Genomic DNA, 22,130 nt, shown 5'->3' on the forward strand with positions numbered 1-22,130 from the left:
GAGCAGCAACTACTAACTCGTACCCAACTTTGCCAAAAAGGAAAAAAAAAAGCAGAATACAACTTGCAAAGACAATTAGAATACTGCATCTCAAAATGATGGAAACTTTCAAGGAATTTGATTGCTTTGTCACCACCTACAAATTTGAGACACAGGGCCAGCCAAGATACATGTGTATTTGGGAAAGTTAACAGTATCAGCAGAATGCCACTGTTTCAAAGCATATTCCCTGATTCAACAATGGAGAGAAACGTCCTCTGTGAACAGACTGTATGTTTACCGTGAGAGGAGCACTGGGACAGCACTGGTAAAAGCAGCAGAATATAGCAACTTCAAAGGGTTTGATGTGGTTTTCTCTAGCCAGTACTGGAAGTTAGCCATCATTTGGTTGTTCAGACAATTCCCACTGGCATTCACATGGCCTCTCCTGGTTATTGTTCATCTCATCTCAAGGAGTTTGAATGCTTCAATGGAAGGCAATTTCTTAGTGACACCTACAATCAATCCCTGGGTTGGGAAGATCCTCTGGAGGAGGGAATGGCAACCCACTTCAGTATTCTTGCCTGGAGAATCCCATGGACAGAGGAGCCTGGCAGGCTATGGTCCACAGGGTCACAAAGAGTTGGACATGACTGAAGTGACTTAGCACACACAGTCAGCTGGTAAGTTTGATTTGCCTTAAATAGCTGACCTCGAGATGCATCAATATACATATGCAAATCTGCATCATTGCCATCATCTGACTGTGTAATTCTGGACCAAAAGCTGTAAGAGAGAGCTTGATTCTCTCTTCCCCAAGTAAGAAAATTGACTCCCCGCCCCTCAAAAAAATCAGTGAAATACAAAATTAATTTGAGTATTTTATTTATAAATGTACATTTACTATAAAAGCTGTTGCATTTTAGACAACTTTTTATTTTTTATTTTATTTTTTTTAACTATTTCTCAGAGTCATTTTAGAATAAATATTTTAAATGAAGGTTAGTGTAACTGATACAGAACATTGGCCCACCCAGAATAGTAACATCTTTTGGACGGACTCACATATGAGGTGGATCATTTCAGCTTGTTAAGTCTTACATTGTGTATAGATAACTATAGTATGTATTGCATTAATAACACTACACAGAAAGAATGAACACATGTCATGAAAGTTTGCAAGTGAAAAACAAAGAGTTACCCATTTTTTTTTCTTAAGAAAGAGAAGAGACTAGCTTTTGAAGTATAAGAAAAAAAAGATATACTTCCTCAGGAACAATAAATCACTCACTTGCCTCATCTGTTTTTTAAACAAACACATTTACATTGTAGCTCAACGGAGCACAGCATTTCTTTTCCTGGGATCTCAAAGATCATTTGAAAAGAAATAGATCACACTCATTATGCTGCATTGGAAAAAACAAGATCTAGTCTGCCCGAGCTGCCATGTAACAGACTCCAAATGAAATATAAATCAAATATAAATAGAAACAGTTGGCAATTAGAATTTAGAAAATGTTGGAGATTATTCTGTGCTGGTGACTATTGTTCATTATGGAAAAGCACATTTTGCAGTTGGAGAATGGGGCTTTATTTTTCTTGACTTGATTCTAGCTTCAATACATGTACAATGAGTCTCACTAAGAAATATGTATAAATGGGTTTGTGAAACCAGAAGAGAATGTGCAATATTCATATAATCCTTACATAACAGATGGAGTTGCACATGTAAAAAGTATTCTATAAAAATCAGTTATGAATGAGTCTATTGTACATGTTTTGTGCATTATTGGTGGTAAAGTACTCTTCTAATATCATGCAAAGTGCAAACATCCATATTATCAAAATACTTAATAAAACATGCAGGTGGTTAATCAAAATATTGGACTTAATCTGTACATTTTCAAAATGTTTTCAATTCTTCTTTTTCTTAAAATTTTTTCCCCCTGTAAAGCAGCCAACACCTCCATGAGAAGTCTTGAGAACTTGGAAGTGACTTCATCTCTCTTCAATGTACTGCATCCATAATTCATCACTATGTGCAACAGCTTTGCATTTTCTAAGGCACAATTTTTAATGAAATGATGTGTAAATTTCAATCTAACAACAGCTCGTCCAAATAACAAAATGGCCAAACTATCTCCAGTGGCTGAGGAAACTTCTGCACTTTTTACATGGAACCCGCATGCAGAGAACCGTCTAGCATGTAAATAAATAATTGCTAGCCATACTCAATAAGACACAGAAAAAAAATTATTGCTTACATAACAGAAAAACATCTACTTGATCTCCTTTTATGACTACGTTAACCTACTAGGAGTATATCCAGAGTATACATTCACAAAATGTCATCTGTCATCTTCACTTATTTGCCATCATTTTAAGGCAGAATAAATAGTCCCCCTTTCCCCAGTCTTCAGGAAAACAGCCTGAAGATCTAAAATGGGATGCTTTTTAGTAACTTGATTCCTTTCTTGGCCAGATGAAACTCATCACACAGGGCAAAAAAATAAACCAGCCCTCCACAAGAGTTCCTTGCTAAACTTCTCCATGAGCAAGGTCCAGAATTCTTGGTTCTGGAATTCCAGAAGTCAAGAGAGTTGGTGATGGGTGGCGTGAAGGAGAGCAAGTAGGTATCCAGTGGGGTGGGCAGGAGACAATGTGTGTGGTAGGTTCTTGCTGATCACACACTAGTGGCTTCTCACATTGTATGTCATTGGATTCTATTAAGAGGGACTCAATGCTTTTCTTTAGCCACCTGGGCTTCAGCCCCCAAGGAGAACTTGCAGGCAAGGGTGAGCAGTGTGGTCACACCTAATGATGGACTGATCTCGATGACAGCTTCCGTATGTCCCATATTGAGCCTTTTATTGAATCTAGAGCATGAAGAGAAGCAAGCAACAAAGCCCTCTTGGCTATCACTGACCCACCACTCTTTGGAAGATTAAACTTCCTCATAGATTTTGGTAGTAACTTAGGAAATAATGACTGAATTATGTCCCTCTGGTTTCTTCTTACCCTTGGGCAATGTTCCAGAGTGTAAACCTAGCCAATATTACAAGGGTTCTCTCTGTTTTATGGTTCAGCCTATATCAATGGCATAATTTCCAAAGGACACAGAATCTAATACTAACGGTGCAATAATTTATTGGTATGACTTCCACCTCAAAAGGTAAGTAACACAAATGTTTCAAGATTACAGTATATATTATCAGCCTAGTGACTTTGCAGTAAAAACAAGTTATAGCTCAGAGCTAGATGGTGTGATTTTTAGTTTCTGAAATGCATTAATTGTATGCTCCTGACTCAGAAGACTACATGTCTCAAATTGGCATGTCCTGCATTTTCTGCAGCTCAATTCTGTAAACATAAAATGTTTAATTCCTAGAAATGCTAAAAAAAAAAAAAACCAAACAGGTTTATTGCATCATTTATCTCATTAACTCCCCAAAAAGAGAATAACATATTTTAAACCATAAGCCTGTTTGACCATGCTAAGACCTTTTCTTTTTGAACTATTCAGGATCATTACAATTCAATATTCTTTTGTATATACTGTGCAAATGCCAAAAAAAAAAAAGGAAACCAGGAAAAATATGAACACTGTGCTACAAAAGAACAGATACCATGTTTTAAAATAGCCTTTCAGAAATCAGATGAATGCTGAGGAGCCCCTGAACTTGGGATTTTGTTAAACAACTGCCAGGGGACACTCTCAGTAAGGAAATGGTGAGTGATCTGGAAGCTTGAAAACCATGTCACAATGTTGTGGGTTGGCCAGCACCTGGGACGAAGAAAACAGAGCAACATTTGGTTACGGTAGTCAACCATTCTGGATTTAGATGTTTAAACATTTCCGAAATTAGCAACGACCATTGCCAACATCTCTTCCCTCTAGGGAGGGGAAATCTGTCCCACCACTTGAAGTGTGGTCCAGGGACCAGCCATATTGGCATCACCTGGAGCTTGTTAGAAATGCAGACTCTTGAGCACTGTCCCAGAACTGAACAAGGAGCCCTGGTGGTTCATATGCCCTGTCAAGTTTGGTTGAAGTCCTCTGGATTTCACCCTAAACCAAATGACCTCCACCAAGTTTTCTTCCCTGTTTTCTGTGGCAAATAAGCAAGAAAATAATTTCTTTTCTCTCAGTTTCCTTAGCTTGTGATTTCTCTAAGAATCAATATATTGCAACAGGAGGAATCTGACATATGATCTAGAAACAAGATTGTTAGATTTAGCAAATAAAATATAGAACACCCAATAAAATTTGAATTTTAGATAAACAATAAATAAATTTTTTAGTATATATCCCATGGGATATTTGGGATAAACTTGTGCTAAATCCTGAGCAGGAGATGTTTGGGACATACACATACTAACAATTCATTGTTTAGCTGAAACTCAAAAATATGTAACTGGGCATCTTGTATTTTATCTGGCAACTCTATCTAGGAAGGATGGTTTGGGTTCCATATTTCCTGCTGAAACCTTCACAAAGTTTCTCCTTCATTTTAGGCACTAGAGTTATGATGAGGCAATTGCAACATCGGAAAAGACCCCAGGGATTTTGCATTAAATGCATTTCATGAAAGTGAACGATCAAACAGACACAAAGACACGGTCATCCAACACCCAAGCACAAATGGCACCAGTTAAACCATGTGACGGCTTGATTTGTGACAGGTAATTTGCTTTGCACTTCTCTTCCCATTTACATATGAACTTACAAACTGTTTACATTACTTTTAGGAACTGCATTTTAATACGCTGTTACGCTATTTTTCCCCCTCCAAGAGAAAAATTTCATTTAAATGTGACCAGTTACTTGAAGAAAATAGGATTATGTATTCAGGTTTTATTATTCCACACAATGAAGTTATTTCATTTCACCAAGAATGCCTATGATGTAAACCACCTCTCACATCTATCCATCTCCCTTCTTAACTTCAGATCAAAATCAAGTAAAAAAAGAAAAAAATGATTTTTAGCCATTTTCCCCATTCTGACTCTTTTACTGCATCTGGGGTATATTCAGTCAATTCAAGTGGATTTTTACTTCTTTAACCAACTATTAGCCTCTCCCCCTATTCACTTGAAGGTCAGGTTTTTCCTTATGACACCAAGAGATGAGCAGTACTCTCAGATGTGGTGGTCATTCTCCCTGCCATTTGTTGATCTGATTCAAGTTTAGTCTAAAACGATACTACCAATTATCTGGAAAAATAAACGTGAGAGTTAGGAAAACTTGGAAAAAATAATTGGAAAGAAGATGGCCAGTCTCTATTTCAATACTGAAGCATACTATGAAGCTATATGAATTAAAACTGATACTAGAAAATAAATAGGTTAATAAAACATGATAAAATATCCCAAAATAGACCCAAAATATATATATATGGGAACTTAGTTTCGGAGGAAGTTGCATTTCAGATTCATAAGAAAAAAAATGGGATTTTTCAGTAAGTTATAGTCACAAATTGGCTAACTGGAAAACAAAATAAATCTAGTATCTATCTTATTTCTTACCCCCACATACATTTCTGATTATCATATGTTTATATGCCAAAAAGAAAATAAAAATCAATTCTAGGAGAAATTGCAGCTAAATTTATTTATACTCTTGGAGTAGTTTAGAGTTTTTCTAGGTAGAACACAAAACCCAGAGTCCAAAAAGGAAAAATGAGAGATAAGTTTAGCTACCTAAATTGAAAATTTATTCTATGAAAAAAAATCACAAAGTAGAAAGACCAATGATAACTGCCTAAAGTAGCAAATATAAATTAAAGGGGAAATTTCCTTTATTTACAAAAAACTCATAAAAAGCAACTGATAATAGAATAATGGGAAAATGATAAAGAAATATAAACGGTTTCAATAGAAAAAGAAGTATAAATGGTGAACAAACAAATGAAAAGATGCTTAAACTCACTTATAGTTAGTTAAAGACTACAGATCAAAGCAAAGAGGTTTTATGCCTCCTGCCTAGCAGAGTGGAAATTTTAAAAGTTTGATGATATCCAGAGCTGACAAAGGCATGAAGAGAGAAAGAGGCTCTCATATACATTGTAGAGAGTGTGCTCTTTCAGGGAATATAATTAGGCAAATTGCCTGAAGATTTAAAAGGCACATGCCTTTTAACTCAGCAGTTCCACTTCCCTTGTGGCTCAGACAGTAAACCGTCTGCCTGCAGTGTGAGAGACCTGGGTTTGATCCCTGGGTGGGGAAGATCCCCTGGAGAAGGAAATGGCAACCCACTCCAGTACTCTTGGAAAATTCCATGGACTGAGGAGCCTGGTAGGCTACATACAGTCCATGGGGTCTCAAAGAGTCGGACACGACTGAGCGACTTCACTTTTCACTACTCAGAATCTACCCTGTGGAAATGCTTTCAACGGTTCATCAAGACATACATAAAAGGATGTTCACTGGAGCATTTAAAAAATAGTATTAAAAGACTGGAATTAACAGGAGCACTCATTCATAGCGCATTAGTTTTTAAATTGTGGTAAGTCCATACAGTGGCACTGTACGCAGCTATAAAAGAGTCTTAAAAAGAATGAGGAGAAAGAACATGCTATATGAAAAAATTGCCAAGATATATCATTAAGTTGTCTTCCCTGGTGGCTCAGATGGTGAAGAATCTGCCTGCAATGTGGGAGACCTGGGTTCAGTTCCTGGGGTTGGGAAGATCCCCTGGAGGAGGGCATGGCAAACCTACTTCAGTATTCTTGCCTGGAGAATCCCATGGACAGAGGAGCCTGGTAGGCAACAGTCCATGGAGTCACAAATTCAGACACTAGTGAGCAACTAACACTTTCACTTTCATCATTAAGTTAAAAACAGCAGCAACAAAAACTAAGTACCACTGTGGCTATGCCATTATCTTTGTGAAATAAAAACCAACACAGGTAGATGTGTCACACACGTATGCATCTGTGTGTTTGTGTGTGCACATGTGTATATACAAACATACATTCTGCCCCTGTCTCCAGGAAAATTATTAGAAAGTGATTATGTGGTTAACTTTGAAGATTTTTTTCATTTTTAATTTTTTATCTTTCTAAACAATCCATTTTTTCCTAAACTTTTATCATTTATACCTTCTATTTATTTCTTCTTTTGAATATAGATACTGGTTCTCTAGGCAAAGAGATAATGAACCTTTTTGCTTTTGTCTTACTTAGTACATTTGTATTCTAAAAAGGATCTAGTGAAATAGTGCATCAAAAATATTAAATAAAGAAAAAATAGTATCTTTAATCTACTTCCAATTATCTATTTTTCATCTTACAGGACAGTTGCAGGAACCCCATGATTCCTGTCTTTAGATTTGAAATCAAAAGCACTTAACACCCTTTATATTTGTATATACAAGAGAAAAATTGCTGGCCTAGATCCTAAAAGCTAATTTCCAAAAGAAATGGCAATGAAACGCCCAGCTTCTCAATTAAAATAAAAATCTGGATGAAAACAGGTCACTGTTATCCAGAGGTGGGTTCGGATTTGTTCTCTGCTGGGATTCTTCAATCGCTTTAAATTATGAAAGAAATTCAGATTTATAGCACTTTCAAATCTGGTTGAACCATCCTTCAACTTAACAGCGCCCTCTTCTGGTTCCATGGCTCACACTCAACAGATCATTGAGGTTGCAGAAAAACTCCAATTTGTGTAAGTAATAGAAAAAAATTACTTTGAACCCTGGGACAAAAGGGTTCAGTTTTCTTTTTTAATGTATACACACAGAACAAACAAATACAAGTATAGTTTAAATAAAATATAATTATATATTATACACATATATATGCATTTGTGGGTGTGTGCTCAGTCATTTCTGACTCTTTGCAGCCCCATGGACTATAGCCTGCCAGGCTCCTTTGTCCATGGGATTTTCCAGGTAAGAATATTGGAGTGGGTTTCCATTTCCTTCTCCTGGCCCAGGGATTGAACCCCGGCCTCCTGCACTGTAGGCGGTCTCCTGCATTGCAGGCAGAGTCTTTACCAACTGAGTCACTAGAGAAGCTCTATCCACAATAAGGACTGTATTTATGATGGAGACCGAGGAAAGATTCAGAGGCTAGTCACCGGCTAGTTTCATATTTTCTAAACAGCAGCTGGGCAACAGCACCCCCTCGTGGCCCCCCAAATTTATTAACACATGACCTGTCTAGTCAGGAGACCTAGGCATAAGATGGGAGAGTAGGCTGCTCAAGGAAGCTTCAAGGCAGCACACATTGGTTAAGCGCTGATTAGTATGTACTATGGCACTTTGGAGGAGAGTGGGGATTCACAGAGAAGTAGTACACACCATTTTGTCTCTCAAAGAATTTTCAATTTAGGAACAAGCCCACATTATGCCATGAAACTCCTGAATGTGGGCATGTCAATATTGAGGAGCGGATGCCTGGTTTGATGAACAGTGCAGAGCGACTCTTCACATGTGAGATACCCTCCACATGCTGCTGGTCTTCTAAAGAGATACCTCAACAAATAAATAGCGTTTTACAGACCTTATATCATCCCTGTATCTCACTGAAATCTCCATGGTGAGCTCAGGCAATGTCTCAAACTTCGTCTACATTTTCACCTGCTAGTGTATTAATGCCCTTCTGGTTAAAAAGAATTTGGTCACATTGCAGCAGTCATTCAAGTAAGAAACAAACAGTAAATAAGGGGTCATTTCATTATTGTTTCTTTTACCTGTGCTGTGCCTAGTCACTTAGTCATGTCCAACTCTTTGTGACCCCATGGATTGTAGCCCACCAGGCACTTCTGTCTGGGGGGATTCTCCAGGCAAGAATACTGGAATGGGTTGCCATGCCCTCCTCCAGGGGATCTTTCCAACTCAGAGATTTAACACAGGTCTCCCTCACTGAAGGCATATTCTTTACCATTGCTAATAAATCTTTCTTTTAGTGTAGGAGCATCAACTGATAGGGAGAAATAGTTGAATTCCTAAGCTGGTCCAGGAAAGGCATGTGCTTGCACCCGTACATCTCAAGGCATTTCCCCCCAGGACTTACTTCTGGATCGCATGTAGCAGTCATTACAGTTTAGAAGACCATTTCGAATCCTAACATCCGTCCCACTCACTGCGTCTCCAAGCTGTCCTTTACAAATTCCACACTACAGGGAAGAAAGAACAGAAGTTATAAGGCACATAAGGAACTGTTTCCTTAGAATGCTTAGTTACTGTTAACAAGAGTAGCACAGTAATCGCTTCTCTGACCTCCACATTTGTTGAGTATCTACTATGTATGAGATGCTGCTCTGCGAGTTGACTTCCAGAAACAATATACTTTTAGCATTTTATCCCAAGTCCTAACATTTTACTGAGGACACTGGTTCAGAGAGCTTAGGACAAGAGGCGACTTGTCCAAGGTTGTGAAGTTGGTGAGTGGTTATCAGGTTGAATCCCAAAGCCTATACATGCTGATTCTCAAGATGGAAGACTGTTGTAAACAGATTAAATCTTAGTGGTTTTAAATAAACATATGGCCAACAAATTATATATCGAAACTTGTCTCTGAATAAGGCTTTTCAGTGTTGTTGGTAAGTTCTGTCAACACCTGACTATAATTACTGGGGAATAGCACCCCCATCTTATGCTTCCATGTTAGAGCAATGATACCAAGCTAGCCTGAGTGCGGGAGACTGTGAGGTACACTGTACTGGCTGAACCAGAGAAGCTGGCAGTGGGCATGGTTCATGCCAGCCACTTGCAGGAAGATTATGATTGAGCCCAGGAACAAAGGTGAGCCCCAGACTGATGCTCTAAGGTCACCCGGGGCACAGAGAGGGTTCCATTCAAATTATATTATAAGCTACACCTACACAGAAGGGTAAGGGATAAATCCATATGATGATGTACCTTAAAGCATCAAGTCAGCTCTTGGGAGTGAATGGTTAGAGAAAATAAAGGCCTTTACAGCTAAGAAGACAAGTCCCCTATCCATTGAGAATCTGCAAAAACTCTTTGTCACCTTGATTATTTCAAGTTCTGGTAAAGTTTCTGAGAATAAACTGTGGTGTTAGAACATATTATCTTGATATTACCATGAAATTCTTAAAAGTATATACTATGAGCCTCACAATACTCCTCGACAATTTAGGATATACATTATTTATGTTAATTTTACAACAATAATATTGACAAATTGAGTCTAAGTATCCATACTGTGTTTTGTTCATGATAAGTTTTGCTTTCCAGTGATTACTGACATAATTAAGCTAATAATTTCAGAACGACTTCATTCACTTTCTCTTAGCATACAGGTAAAGTGAGTTATTTTAAACCTGTGCAAGTTTACTTTATAGCTGAGGGGGGGTACCAACAAGAAATAGGACAAAACCCAAGAACACAAGAAAACATGGTAGCATGATGAAGGGAAAGAAATTATTCTTTTCCAGAGCTAGAGGGTCTAGCTTCGAAAATTATATATTATTTGAAACATGCCCATGGGTGATGAAAGCAGATGCCGATATAGCCTGACTTATAAATTTTTAAAAATAAATCAGGCAAGCATAAGTGGTTAGCTCACCTGCTAACTGGAAGGACATCTGAGACTAGAATTTAAGCCTTCTCACTTTCAGTTATTCATTAATTCACTCCTCTAGAAATATTTACTGATACCATCTCCACTAGGTATACAGAGGAAATAATGATGAGCCAGACAGACACGGTTCCTGCCCTTATGGAACTTGTAGTTTATGAGAAGAGATGATAATTAAACAGTTTGATAGTGAGCAATAGGGAGCATGAAAGTTTCTATAAGGACCTGTAACAAAGGCAACTTGACTTCATGTGCTGAGCAGAGCAGCTCTTAGAGGGAGTAATATTCCATCTGTGATTGCAGACACACTCATGTGGAGATCTGCAACTTAGCAACTAGCTGTAACCACTTAATTGAGGGAAATCTCCCATCAGGTCAAAGACCAAAAACCTCTGAGTTGGGTCACAAGGGTCTAAGAAGAAGCAAAGATGTTACATTCCAAATAAATCTACCCTGCCTTTAAAGATTCAGAAGTATCACTGTCCTCCTGGGTGGCTTTCTTAGCTTCCTGCTAGAGTACACACTCTTTAGCAACAAAAAAACAGTTTTACAAAGACACATGGCACAAATATGTCTTGCTTCCTCTAACCTGCCATCCCAGATGGATGTGTGATAGAAGAATTTTATCCTTAAAGATGGACTGCATGTCCATTTCTGTACAACCTAGAGTCGGGGGGCCTCACACACAAAGGCTGTTAGGATTTCCAGGAGGTACTTACTAAGCACAGAATGAGGCCAAAACACACGACGAGACTGTACTCAGGGAAAAGAGTGATGAATACAAACCTTAAAGCACTGGATGTGAAAGTAGAGATTGAGGGTTTCAATGATCATCGCAGCGCCTTTACCCAATGGAAGCCCACACGAAGAGCACAGCTTCTTCCCACTTATAGACCTAGGTTGCAAAATATATGGCATAATAAAATGTGCTGTTTAGAATCTGGAGCCTCATGCAAAAATGAAATGGAATATGGAGCCTCACAAATATGGAGCCTCATGCAAAAAAAAAAATGAAAACATGGGTTTTTAAAACATTGATATCATGAATGAAATGACAAATACTGAAATGATAATGAGCAGGAATTAAGCATTAGCTATAAGATGGTGATAATTGATAGATTAAATTCAGTAAGCCTCTACTGTGATACTGAACTCTGTATGCATGAATTATGTTATAAAAAGTTTATGTTGTAGTCTGTTCAACCACAGTGATCAAATGCCTTGAAATGATTCAGTGTATTTATCATATGTTTTCTTAAATCCTCAAAGACAATCAAGTTTAGTTTTACTAAGGTTTTAGTTGCGTTAAGTTTTTCTGTAATTGGCTCATTGGCCCACTAGGACATTTGTTTTTATTTATTAAAAAATTTTTGTTGTTGCTTAAAAGTAAAGAGGAAATCATGATCCAGTCCAACAGGTACCAGGCAGATATAGGATCAAATCTCTGCCCTGACACTGAGTTCTGTGATCTGGTGTCAAGAACTCACACTGGGTTTCCATTGCATTGGCTTAGACAGGATGGCTGTGCCCTAAGTCAGTTTTCCCACAACCAAGGTCAGATTGCAATGATGCTGACTGTGAGGAAAACTCTTGGAATTACATAAGAAACTTTAAAATATGCAATATCATATGGAAGCTAACAGTATACACAGGGACAGAAGAAATAGGAAGGAAGACAAGAGAAAAAAAGGAAGAGTTGCCCTTCACAAAACTCTATTTATTAGGGTTTCCCTCTTATCCCATAGTTAAATGAAATTTCTGAATCAAAGAAAACCTTGCAGTACTTAGTAATTTGTTTCTCCAGGGAATGGGAGCTCAGGCAGCTTTTAAGAATATCATGGGGCCCAGTTAATGTCCAGAAGCAATCATTAGAGAGCTTGAGTAGAGTAAGAGGGAAGATGAAGTTGCATTTCTCAGCGCCTGCCTGGACCACTGTAAGAGCCATCAGCGGATTCCGCCTAGAAGGACCGAGCCTCCTTGGGGGGAAAGGCGCCGACTTAGAAGTCTGGTGGATTTTCTTATTAGATTGCAGGTTCCACACAATGTAATTAAAGCCGATGGCCACAGTTGTGCCAACGTCACACACTTGGCTCTCTCGATTGAGGGCTGATATGGGGTGTGTTCCTTTGTCCTGCCTCTGTATGTGTGTAGAAAGAGACATGGGTACACAAAGCCTCATGGTCCCCTGGCAAGCACTAATTTGGTGATGATGGTGCCCAGCAGGCTCCAGTCAAAACCGAGCAGCCTCAGAAAGGCTTGCTGACCTCTTGTACCTGTTTGGTGACTGGTCAGGAGGGGTGGGGGAGCAGGGGGACAAGCGCCCAGCCTGGAAGTTCTCTCGAGGGCTTTTCCTGTAACGTGGGAAAGGAGCCAAACAGCATAAGTAAACAGAAGCCCACTCCCACAAGAAAAGACACTTTAGGAGAAAAAAAAAAGCCCTCTTCCTTGACAACCAAATAAAAGACCATAGCACATCCTAGTGGTAATTTTTTGATAAAGAGCAAAAAAATAATTCCATCTAGCAGGTTTGTTCAGACACTGGCTGTATCATATCAAAACCAGGCTGGCACTGTTGAACAGAAAAAACAAAACAGTTTTCTACTCTTTATTTTTGCCAGGTTCTTTGCTAGTTAAAGTTGCACGCTGAGTTAGATATAAAAACTATGAATGGGAAGGAAGGGAGAGATACGTGGGGATATAGGGAAAAGCTCTTCAAGAGGGCCCAGAAATAAAGGGCAGTGCTTAAAGGAAATAATTTTCAGTGAAGCGGCTTCCACCCTTATTGAGAAATTCATTACAGGTCCACGTGATTAGGGGTGATGTTCAAAACAACCAATAACTACTACGTCGTGGGCATCCCCAAGGCAGAATGGTTCCCAGCCAGAAGAGCCCTCAATGGCTTCACAGGTGCGGCTAGTTACACGTGAGCCCTGCCTGTGATTAAGCTGTCAGTTCTGGGCTTTTGCTTTTAAAAGTTAATTTCATTTGTAAAGAAAGGAGTAGGACACAGAAAAGAACGAGGAAAAAAGAAATGCCAGCATAGATATCAACAGGGCGTGAGGCCATCTGTCTTGTAACTGCTTTCAGAATAACTTCCTGAGCCCCTGACCTCCCCCCACCCCAAGCCTCCCTCCCTAGAGAGAGCTTGTCTTCTTCAAAATGTCAGTTTTTCATGGAATATCCTAAAGTATAAGAACCACTGCCTTGAAAAAAGGTTGAAAATCACCACAATAATCAATAACAATAATGACTCCTTCTACGTGATTTTACCTTCTATTAATGCTGCATATGTCATCTAGACACAGAGAAATGAAATTAGATAGACATAAGAGAAAAGGGGCAAATGGTTTAAAACTGTGTTGAGAAAAAAGTGTTAACAAGAAAAATCAGATAAAAAGGTGAACTTATAAGACAAGGTATCATCATCATTATCACCATCACTATCATTATCAACATCATTGCCGACAAGGTATAGTACTTACTATCTTCCAGGCACAGAACCCTATGAGGTAGGCCCTTTTATTATTCCCATTCTATACATGAGGGAACTGGGGCAGAGAAAGATTAAGTATCTTGCTCAAAGTTTTATGCAGGCAAGTGGCAGAGTCAAAATTTTGAATCCAGGTGGTCTGGCTCCTGGTAGAATGACTGGTTAAAGCATAATGTGTATTATCTTTTTAAAACTGATTGCAAGGCAACTGTAGGTTAAATATGACATAATGAAATTGTGGGTTCACTTTGAATCCCTTTACCTCTACTCATTCAGACAAGTACTTTGGGTAAGTTATTTAATTTCCCTGAGCCTCAGTTTCCTTATTTGTAAAATGAGAACAATAACTCAATAATGTAATTGGGCGAGTTCAGTGAGTTAATGTATGAAAAGAAGAGAAGAGGGATATATGCAAACCTTTCAACATAGTGCCTATTACATTGACATGCTTCAAAAATGATTGGAACTCTTTTTATTGTAAAAAATATAATTGTTACAAAATTAGACTAAAGCCTGGGGTAGTTATTTAAGGCAAGAGAATGGTAAGGAGAGGAAAACATTTTTTTCCTTGAAAGAACATTTCTCCATAGGCTCTGAGACAATTAAACTTCCTTAAATAAATTGGTAATACAACATGCCAGAACATTCTTTCCAATGTTTAGATTTGTCAGTGAAAAACATTACTTTGTCTCTTTTAAGTTGATAAATTCAGAGTACATATTTACTTGCCAGGAAGATCATCCCCAGCTTCATAAGTATTTGTTACCTTGACAATGACAGTGAATGGAGAGAAAGCACAAAAATGCTGCAAACCACCTGCCGTCTCACACTTTTTCATTTTTCCCCCTTCTTAGTCAGTTTAAAAGACAAGGAATTCCATACAATTAAATCCCTTTGCTGTACATTTGAAACTAACATGACACTGTAATTTAAACTTCAATAAAAAAATAAAATTAAAAAAAAAGAAGAGAAATTCCATAACCATCTTATTTGGTTACTCACTTCCGCCTTTCACTTGGAGACTCAATCTGATGGTTAATGCTTTTGTCCAATGGAAGGGTTTTTGGCTTCACATCTTCTAAAATGTGCATTGGTGGGTTTGATACCTGCTGATTCTGGGATGGATCTGAGGCCAAAGAAAGAACATACAGATAGTGCTCGGTAAAGCTGCTACCTTAGTGCTTAGTAATCACCTTTCTTTAAAGTACTAATGCCTGCTGAGGTCTCACAGTGATCTCATGGAACTTCCTGGTGCACAGTGGTGGGAATTTATTCACTGTGCTGTTTAGCATAGCAGCCAGCAGAGGCCATATCTGTCTGGACAGTGGGGTGGGGAAGGGGTCTTAGGATAATTGAAACATGCATATGTGCTTGTTAAGTCGCTTCAGTTGTTTGACTCTTTGCGACCCAATGGACTGTAGCCTGCCAGGCTCCTCTGTCCATCGGACTCTCCAGGCAAGAATACTGGAGTGGGTTGCCATGCCTTTCTCCAGGAGTTATTCCCCATCCAAGGATCAAACACGCATTTCTTAAGTCTCCTGCATTGGTAGGCAAGTTCTTTATCACTAGTACCACCTGGGAAGCCCACTGAAGCATGGGAGCCGGTCTTCTCCATTCTTACCCTGAGCTAGCTGTGGGTTCACCTCGCAGTGTGGGGCCCCAGCTTCTGTATCCAGCTGGTGGTAGATTCCTTCTGATGCAGGGTTCTCAGCATGAGTCAAGACCCCTTGAGTTAGGCTGCTAAAATAAACAAATATATTTCAGAACTGGGATAAAAGCAACTGAAATGACTGATCTTATCCCTCAGGACAAGGAAGTACCAATTACAAAATGAAAAGAATGGGGCTAACTAAATATTCTTTTTATTTTAAACTAGATTTAAAATGGATTTAGAATACTGTAAAATGCTTGGCATTTTCATTATCCATCAATTTAACAAATCATCATTTCTGACATCCTCTCTACCTCCTTGTCCACAAAACACTTCATTCTAATAATTTTGAGGAATAACAGAGCTAACTGTACTCTCCCAGATTTCCACAAGAAAGGGCTTATTGTAGAAAGCATTTTAGGCCATATGGGGCTTTGGCAGCCTGTGGTAATTCACTGGTCTTTTAATAGCAAGTTGGGCATGACTTAGTGACTAAAAATAATAACAACAATGGCAAAGAAAGGAGAGATGGAGGAGACCTTTTTAAAGTTTCTGGTGACAATAGGGACTGTCTGGAGAAATAGCAATAATTCACATAAAATGTTTACCAGCATCCCTCAAATATTCTTGACTTGTGGATCTCAAAACTGGAAACTCTCTGTAAATAATTTTAACTGGAAACGGATGTGCTGTTTCAAGGGCTCTGCAGGCTCTAGACATGGGCCCCAAACTCCAATATCCTTAAATTCAGTGAGTCTTCTAGCTGATGAGCCCCGAAGAATTCTCAGAGCAAGTCCCACCAGAAGAGTTCAGCTCCCAACCAACCTTTCAAATTGGTCAGTATTTGAAAATAATACGTAGATAACCTGTTGTTTCTTTGGGTCCCTCTAAGGATGCTATGAGCGTGTACCCAAGTGTGTATGCGCACACATGCATGCTCACTTGTCAATATCTATCTGATATATTGGAGCCCCAGGGGCAAACATTTCTATCATAAAGAACTTGCTGGTGGCAGAGCCAGCCTCCTGGGTGATCTACACAGTCTCTCCTTGTTTAAAAAAGTTTTTACGTATTTAAAAACTAGACTATTTTTATTCAATAGCATACGGACACTGACCTCAGAGCTATTAGAATGTGTTCAAGCAATAATATATGGATAATGTATTATTGGAAGATAATTTCAAAGCTGAATATGGTTTGCATTAGTGATGGAGTGAAGGGGCACAGCCCAGCTGCACACACATGGATTAACAGCCTGGACCGGCTCATACCTGCCCTTCTCCTCCAGTGGATCACCTTCCCTAGTCTTCAGCAGTGAGTCACTGTTATCCTCCTGGAATGGTCTCTTCTGTCTTGTCTCTTGTTCTTCCTCGCAACAGTTTTCCAAGTCCATCTTATTCTAATGGGGAAATCAAGGATAGTCTTGAATATAATTTTTAAATATACTGGACAACACTCATGTCTGGCCTTGGAATATTTGAAACTTTTTTCAATCACACTGTCTATAATTTAAAGAATGGTTGTTCAAATCAACTGAATGGTAACTGATTTCCAATAATTTGAAATGAATATGTAATCTGGATCTCTCTCAAAAGTTATCACAAAAGGGCTTTGGTTAGAAAACCTATCTTCCAAAATAAAACAAGATCATAGGACTGCTCATTTAGGGACAAGTGGTTTTAAGTGCCCACGGGTTATTTTAAAATGTAGACTATGGAGTGTAATCTTAAAAACTATACAAAAAAATTTAATTTTAAATTTAAAAGTGTTTAAATTTTAAAAGTTTAAATAAAAAATTCAAAGTTCGGTATGTGTAAATGGCTGGTGCATATTGAAAAGTTAGTTGTTGGACAGTGTAGAATTCCTTTTGATTACGATTATAAACAACTTATTTTAAAGTCTACACAGTATTTCATAATTATCACTGCAATATATGAAAGAGATATGAAAGATTTGGCTTTTGTGATGATCTTTGTATACAACAGCAAAGATAAGCAATATTCTTGAGCTTGGTGAGTAACTAGCCAATATCAGATATAGTGGATTTCTTTTGTACAATCTGTATTAAGTTAAAATTGGACAATTAAAAAAATACAGTGTGTTGCAGAATACCTTAATTGACTACAGAAACAACAAATATGACATATACCCAAGTGGTATCATGTTCATTGCAAAATGAATGTATTCTGTTATTTATATCATCAAAAACATAAAGTGTAGATTATGGACAAGCCAGTCTTGCTATGACATTTGTCCACTACCTCCATGACCTTATTTGGGGGATATAGAGGTAGACCAGCCTTTCTGGACTCTCTCCAGCCCTTGAAGACACATATATATCTCATGTGGAATTTCTAGAGCCATTTAGAAGCAACTTTCGTGGAGGCTGACGTGAGCATATTGTTGGCTTTGTTGGCATCGTGCTGCTACCATCCAGGGCAAAGAGATGAATGGTTTGGCAGAGAGAAACACATGTCTGCTCAGTGAATGAATGATGGGCAGTGAGAAAGATATTCCAGCATATGGCATCGCTAACTAGGGTCATGCCAACCAGTGCAGGGGCTTTGGTTGCCAGTCTGTGTGGGCAGAGCCGGCCTCAGCAATGTGTTCGCTGCTTCTCAGGGATCGACTCTAGGGTTTGGCCACGGCAGTGATGGTACCATGGGGTACAACAGCCATGTGGTAGCTGACATGATTCTATAGCAGTCCTGTATGTAAACTGGTGGAAAACTTGGCCTTGTGGTTTTATATTTTTATTATGGTTTACTTATTTCACGAATTGCTTTTAATCTATGGTCTCACCACTGTCCCACTGCCTTCTGTCACGGAGGAAGATGTAGAGAGCTGGTCTGCAGAACTTGAAGAAATAGTAAATGGAACTACAGTGTCCTCAATTATTTTCCGCTCCTAGGGGAAGGACAGGAATTAATGAAAGGAAGAAAAAGGAAAAATAGTATTTGTCAAGAGAAAAGTGTCATTAAAGGACTTTAGGGAAAAACATCAGAATTATGTGCAAACAAGCAGTGCATAAAAAAAGGTCTTTTAAGATCAGATAGCATTCTCTATGGGGAATGATTAAGAAATGAGCATTTAATTTAGAAAAACAGTATTTGCAAGATAATTAGTTCATATGATTCAAGAAGCCTAATTAGAAATGCTATTGGGGGAGGATTATGCACAAAAATTATTGTTGAAGATAAAATTCACAACAATATTAATCATAAATTTTGGATAATATACATAAAGTATAGCTTCAAATTCTTGAATATGGTCTGGCTTGTTCATTGAAAAAAATGAAAAAAACCAAATTCTCCTCCCTTCCAAATCTCTTTAGTATTATGGTGAATGTAGTAGTAAGGATTCACTTAGCTTTGATACCAAAATTATCCTTACAAAATTAGTATTAATTTTCTACTACCAAACATACAAATAATTCCCTAACAAACACACAAATCAACAAAGTGATACTTTCATGTCTTGTAAGACAAATAAAAAATCTGACCTCTATGACTAAAGAAGAGATATACTTCTATTCCCTCCCTTGATCATGACTCAGCATACCCTTACCACAAACTAAATCTGGGAGAGTAGTGGTCTTTCACAGTCTATAGGACTCTTTTAAAAGGTTGATGGGGCTCCACTGTGAGTAAAGAGAATCAAACATAGCCCCTCACCCCATGCAGAATGGACACACAAAGTTCTGAGATATTTTGAGGAATTAAAGCTTCAGGGTTAAATTCCTACTAGGGAATTTCCTACCTCCTCATAGTATCTGCGTTCTTCTTCTTCCACCTCCTTTTGGGCCTTTTCCCACTCTTCTTTCAGCTTGTCCTGCTCCTTCTGGTATCTCTCCTGTTATGGAATTTCCATAGATTGTTCTGAATTGACCTGTGCATACAGCACTGGGACCTTCCCCCAATAAACCATCATGTACAATGTGTTGCAAAACCCTCTTCTTGTTGTAATGTTCTGAATCTAACCCATTCATGAACCCAAAGAGGAATATTATTTTGTGGTACTTAACCATGTTAGGGACATAAAAATCCAAAGGAGAACAATCTTTACTGCTGTGGGTATTTCATAGAATTGTTCCTCAGATATATGAATAGACATTTGCTTATGAAAAGAGGACAGATGAAAGACTAAAATCTTCTTAACTTCTGTTAGGCTAAACCAATAGTTTGCCTTTACTGGGCCCTTCAGAGATGAGTTTTGCTGTTCTGCTAATAGAAATATGTTGCTGCTGAGAGAGTTTAATAAAAGATTTTTTAAAAATCTCGGAGGTTTACAATACAGATGATAGAGAAAGGTCCAAAGTGGATGAGATGATAATTATCCATTCTACTAAATGGAATGGATTTGAGTGGCCGTTCTACTAAAATGGAGTCTTCCTGGCTTTAAGTCCTCCTGAATTAAGAGTAGCCTTTAAACAGCCCATTAGAAGGTGTCCATATCAGAACTGCTATTATTGTTTTCAGAAAAAATATGACACTAGTCACCTCTTCTGGGGAACAAAGCAAAATACTCTGAATTTTGGAGAGCTTTAAAAATGTGACTGGAGTCCTTGATGCTTGACTAGAAGAAATGAATACATGGAAATGAAAACGAATGCTTGAGATGAGAACTGACACCCCTGGATGCCTTGGGAATGGCATCCCTGACATGACAGAGACAAAGGACTCGCTGGAGCATATCATACTACACACAGTCAAATATTTTAGGTTGATTACTGTCAGTACTCTCTCTGAGGCTGACAAAGTCTGTGCTTTTGTCTTCTTAGGAAAGGCACTGAGAATTCCTCCAGGTATTACTTGTTATGTCATTACCTTAGGAGCGAAAGGGCTTAATGGAATTGTCTGGAAACTAATGTTTGTATTAATGCTCTGGTAAAAACCAGTGTTGGTCAACCCATGGCAGGCTTTTAACTTCAGGTCAAAATTTTATCAAAACCTAATATTGTAAAGTTCTAGAGAGAGACTCCAGGGAGCTTTGGAATAGAGGAAACAGACCTTCAAACTTTACAAAACCTGAAAAACAAGCAAAGATTCTTAGGTTTATTGGTTCTAGGAGCTGATGTCATGTCTCCCTCACCAAGAGGATGAATTGATGATGTCTTCCTCACTCAGAGGTAAAAGGTGGGGTATGTCTGTCACACACACACACACCCTTCCTTCCCCATAAACACCTTAGCCCTAAGCCTACAATCCACACCTAAAACCACAGCCACCTTCCAGAGTGGGGCAGACACAGCGTCACCACAGAAAACATGGGCATCTGATGTCTAAGAGAAGAACAAACGACCAGGGCTGGTCTGGGGCCTCCCAGTGGACGTAAAAGTCCCCACAGCTTGGGACTTTGCTGACTTTAGTTCTTACTAGCATTTAGCATTGAAAATTTACTCCTATGATATTTTGAAAAGTGTCAAGGTACAAGGGCAGACTTAGAGCCACACTACAATTGATTATCTAGCTGACCCTTGCTCCCCACCTCTGGGAATTAAGCTGAAACAATAAGAACAAAAATATAAGGGGGAAAAAAAAGTAAAATAAACTTGCTTTAAGCACTGCTTTCTACACATAGGCAGAAAGTCAATACCATTGGGAATATAGTGCAAAGAACAGAGTCATCCAGGCGTAGATTTGAAACAAGGCTCAACATCTGTTAGAGGTGTGGCCTTGGGAAGACGATCTTTTTTTGACCCTTGATTTCGTCAGTTGCATACTGAGACTAGTAAGACATACGTTGACAAGTTTCATGAGGATTAAATTAGATAAAGTATGTCAAGCACCCACAAATATGCCAGGTCTGGCACACCCTGAGCTTTCAGCATAGGTTAGTTTCTAAGGTTACTTGGTTCCTTTCTGAAGCCATGTTGCTCCACAAACCTGGCACAGAACAAGTAGGAGCACGATCACCTTACTCCCAGAATTTTTCTAGAATTGCAAATTAGGAGCATTTGCTCAAAGATGGAGCAAGTATGTCTACCTAAGGTATAAGACCCAGGTTAAATTTTATTTCACATGTATGCTATCAAATAGCTTTCTGATTTTTTTCCCACCCTTAGTTAGACTGGAATTTGACTGGTAGCTAAGGAAATGATGAATGGGTCAGTGGGCCCTTAATCAATACCTGAATTTTTTTCTGAGTGAAACTTTTTTTTCCATATGTTCATCAGTGTAACCACTGGTGGGAGGAATTAGACATCGGGCATTCTGTCTCATGGACACAAAATGGATGAACTTAGACTCAACAACTTCTGAGAAGAAGCTGAGTCCATGCATCTCCTGTGCTAAACAACTATTTAACACAACAGAAGTTAAGAGAGCATTCCTAAAAGAAGGGGAAAAAAGCAGCAAACCCACTCGTACCTGGAGCAAACGTTCCTGCTCCTGTTGCCATTTTTCCTGTCGCCTGCGCTCCTCTTCTGGGTCCCACGCCCAGAACTTAAACTGCTTAGAAA

The 22,130-nt window shown here is 38.6% G+C and overlaps 1 protein-coding gene across 50 annotated transcripts in view; it reads right to left on the reverse strand.

Moving 5' to 3' along the window:
- Window positions 1-847: 847 nt before the first annotated feature.
- The window catches only part of LIMCH1 (LIM and calponin homology domains 1), a 385,789-nt gene continuing 364,506 nt past the window's right edge, over window positions 848-22,130 (reverse strand). For 24 of the 50 annotated variants that reach the window (XM_081591125.1, XM_081591231.1, XM_081591043.1 and 21 more), the window contains 9 exons: window positions 22,039-22,119; window positions 19,430-19,522; window positions 18,473-18,577; window positions 16,942-17,069; window positions 15,641-15,759; window positions 15,022-15,145; window positions 11,316-11,424; window positions 9,000-9,102; window positions 848-3,763 (listed from right to left, as the gene is read on the reverse strand). In XM_081591125.1, the coding sequence (XP_081447251.1) occupies window positions 3,738-3,763; window positions 9,000-9,102; window positions 11,316-11,424; window positions 15,022-15,145; window positions 15,641-15,759; window positions 16,942-17,069; window positions 18,473-18,577; window positions 19,430-19,522; window positions 22,039-22,119 (888 nt within the window). In that variant the 3' untranslated portion in view covers window positions 848-3,737. Of the gene's footprint in view, window positions 3,764-8,999; window positions 9,103-11,315; window positions 11,425-12,793; window positions 12,881-15,021; window positions 15,146-15,640; window positions 15,760-16,941; window positions 17,070-18,472; window positions 18,578-19,429; window positions 19,523-22,038; window positions 22,123-22,130 lie in introns of all 50 variants that reach the window. The other 26 variants (XM_081591256.1, XM_081590940.1, XM_081591173.1 and 23 more) reach the window with 5 other exon arrangements.

Source organism: Giraffa tippelskirchi, chromosome 1, assembly GCF_054371585.1.
Source record: "Giraffa tippelskirchi isolate mGirTip1 chromosome 1, T2T-mGirTip1v1.2.pri, whole genome shotgun sequence".
Classification (NCBI taxonomy): Eukaryota; Metazoa; Chordata; class Mammalia; order Artiodactyla; family Giraffidae; genus Giraffa; species Giraffa tippelskirchi.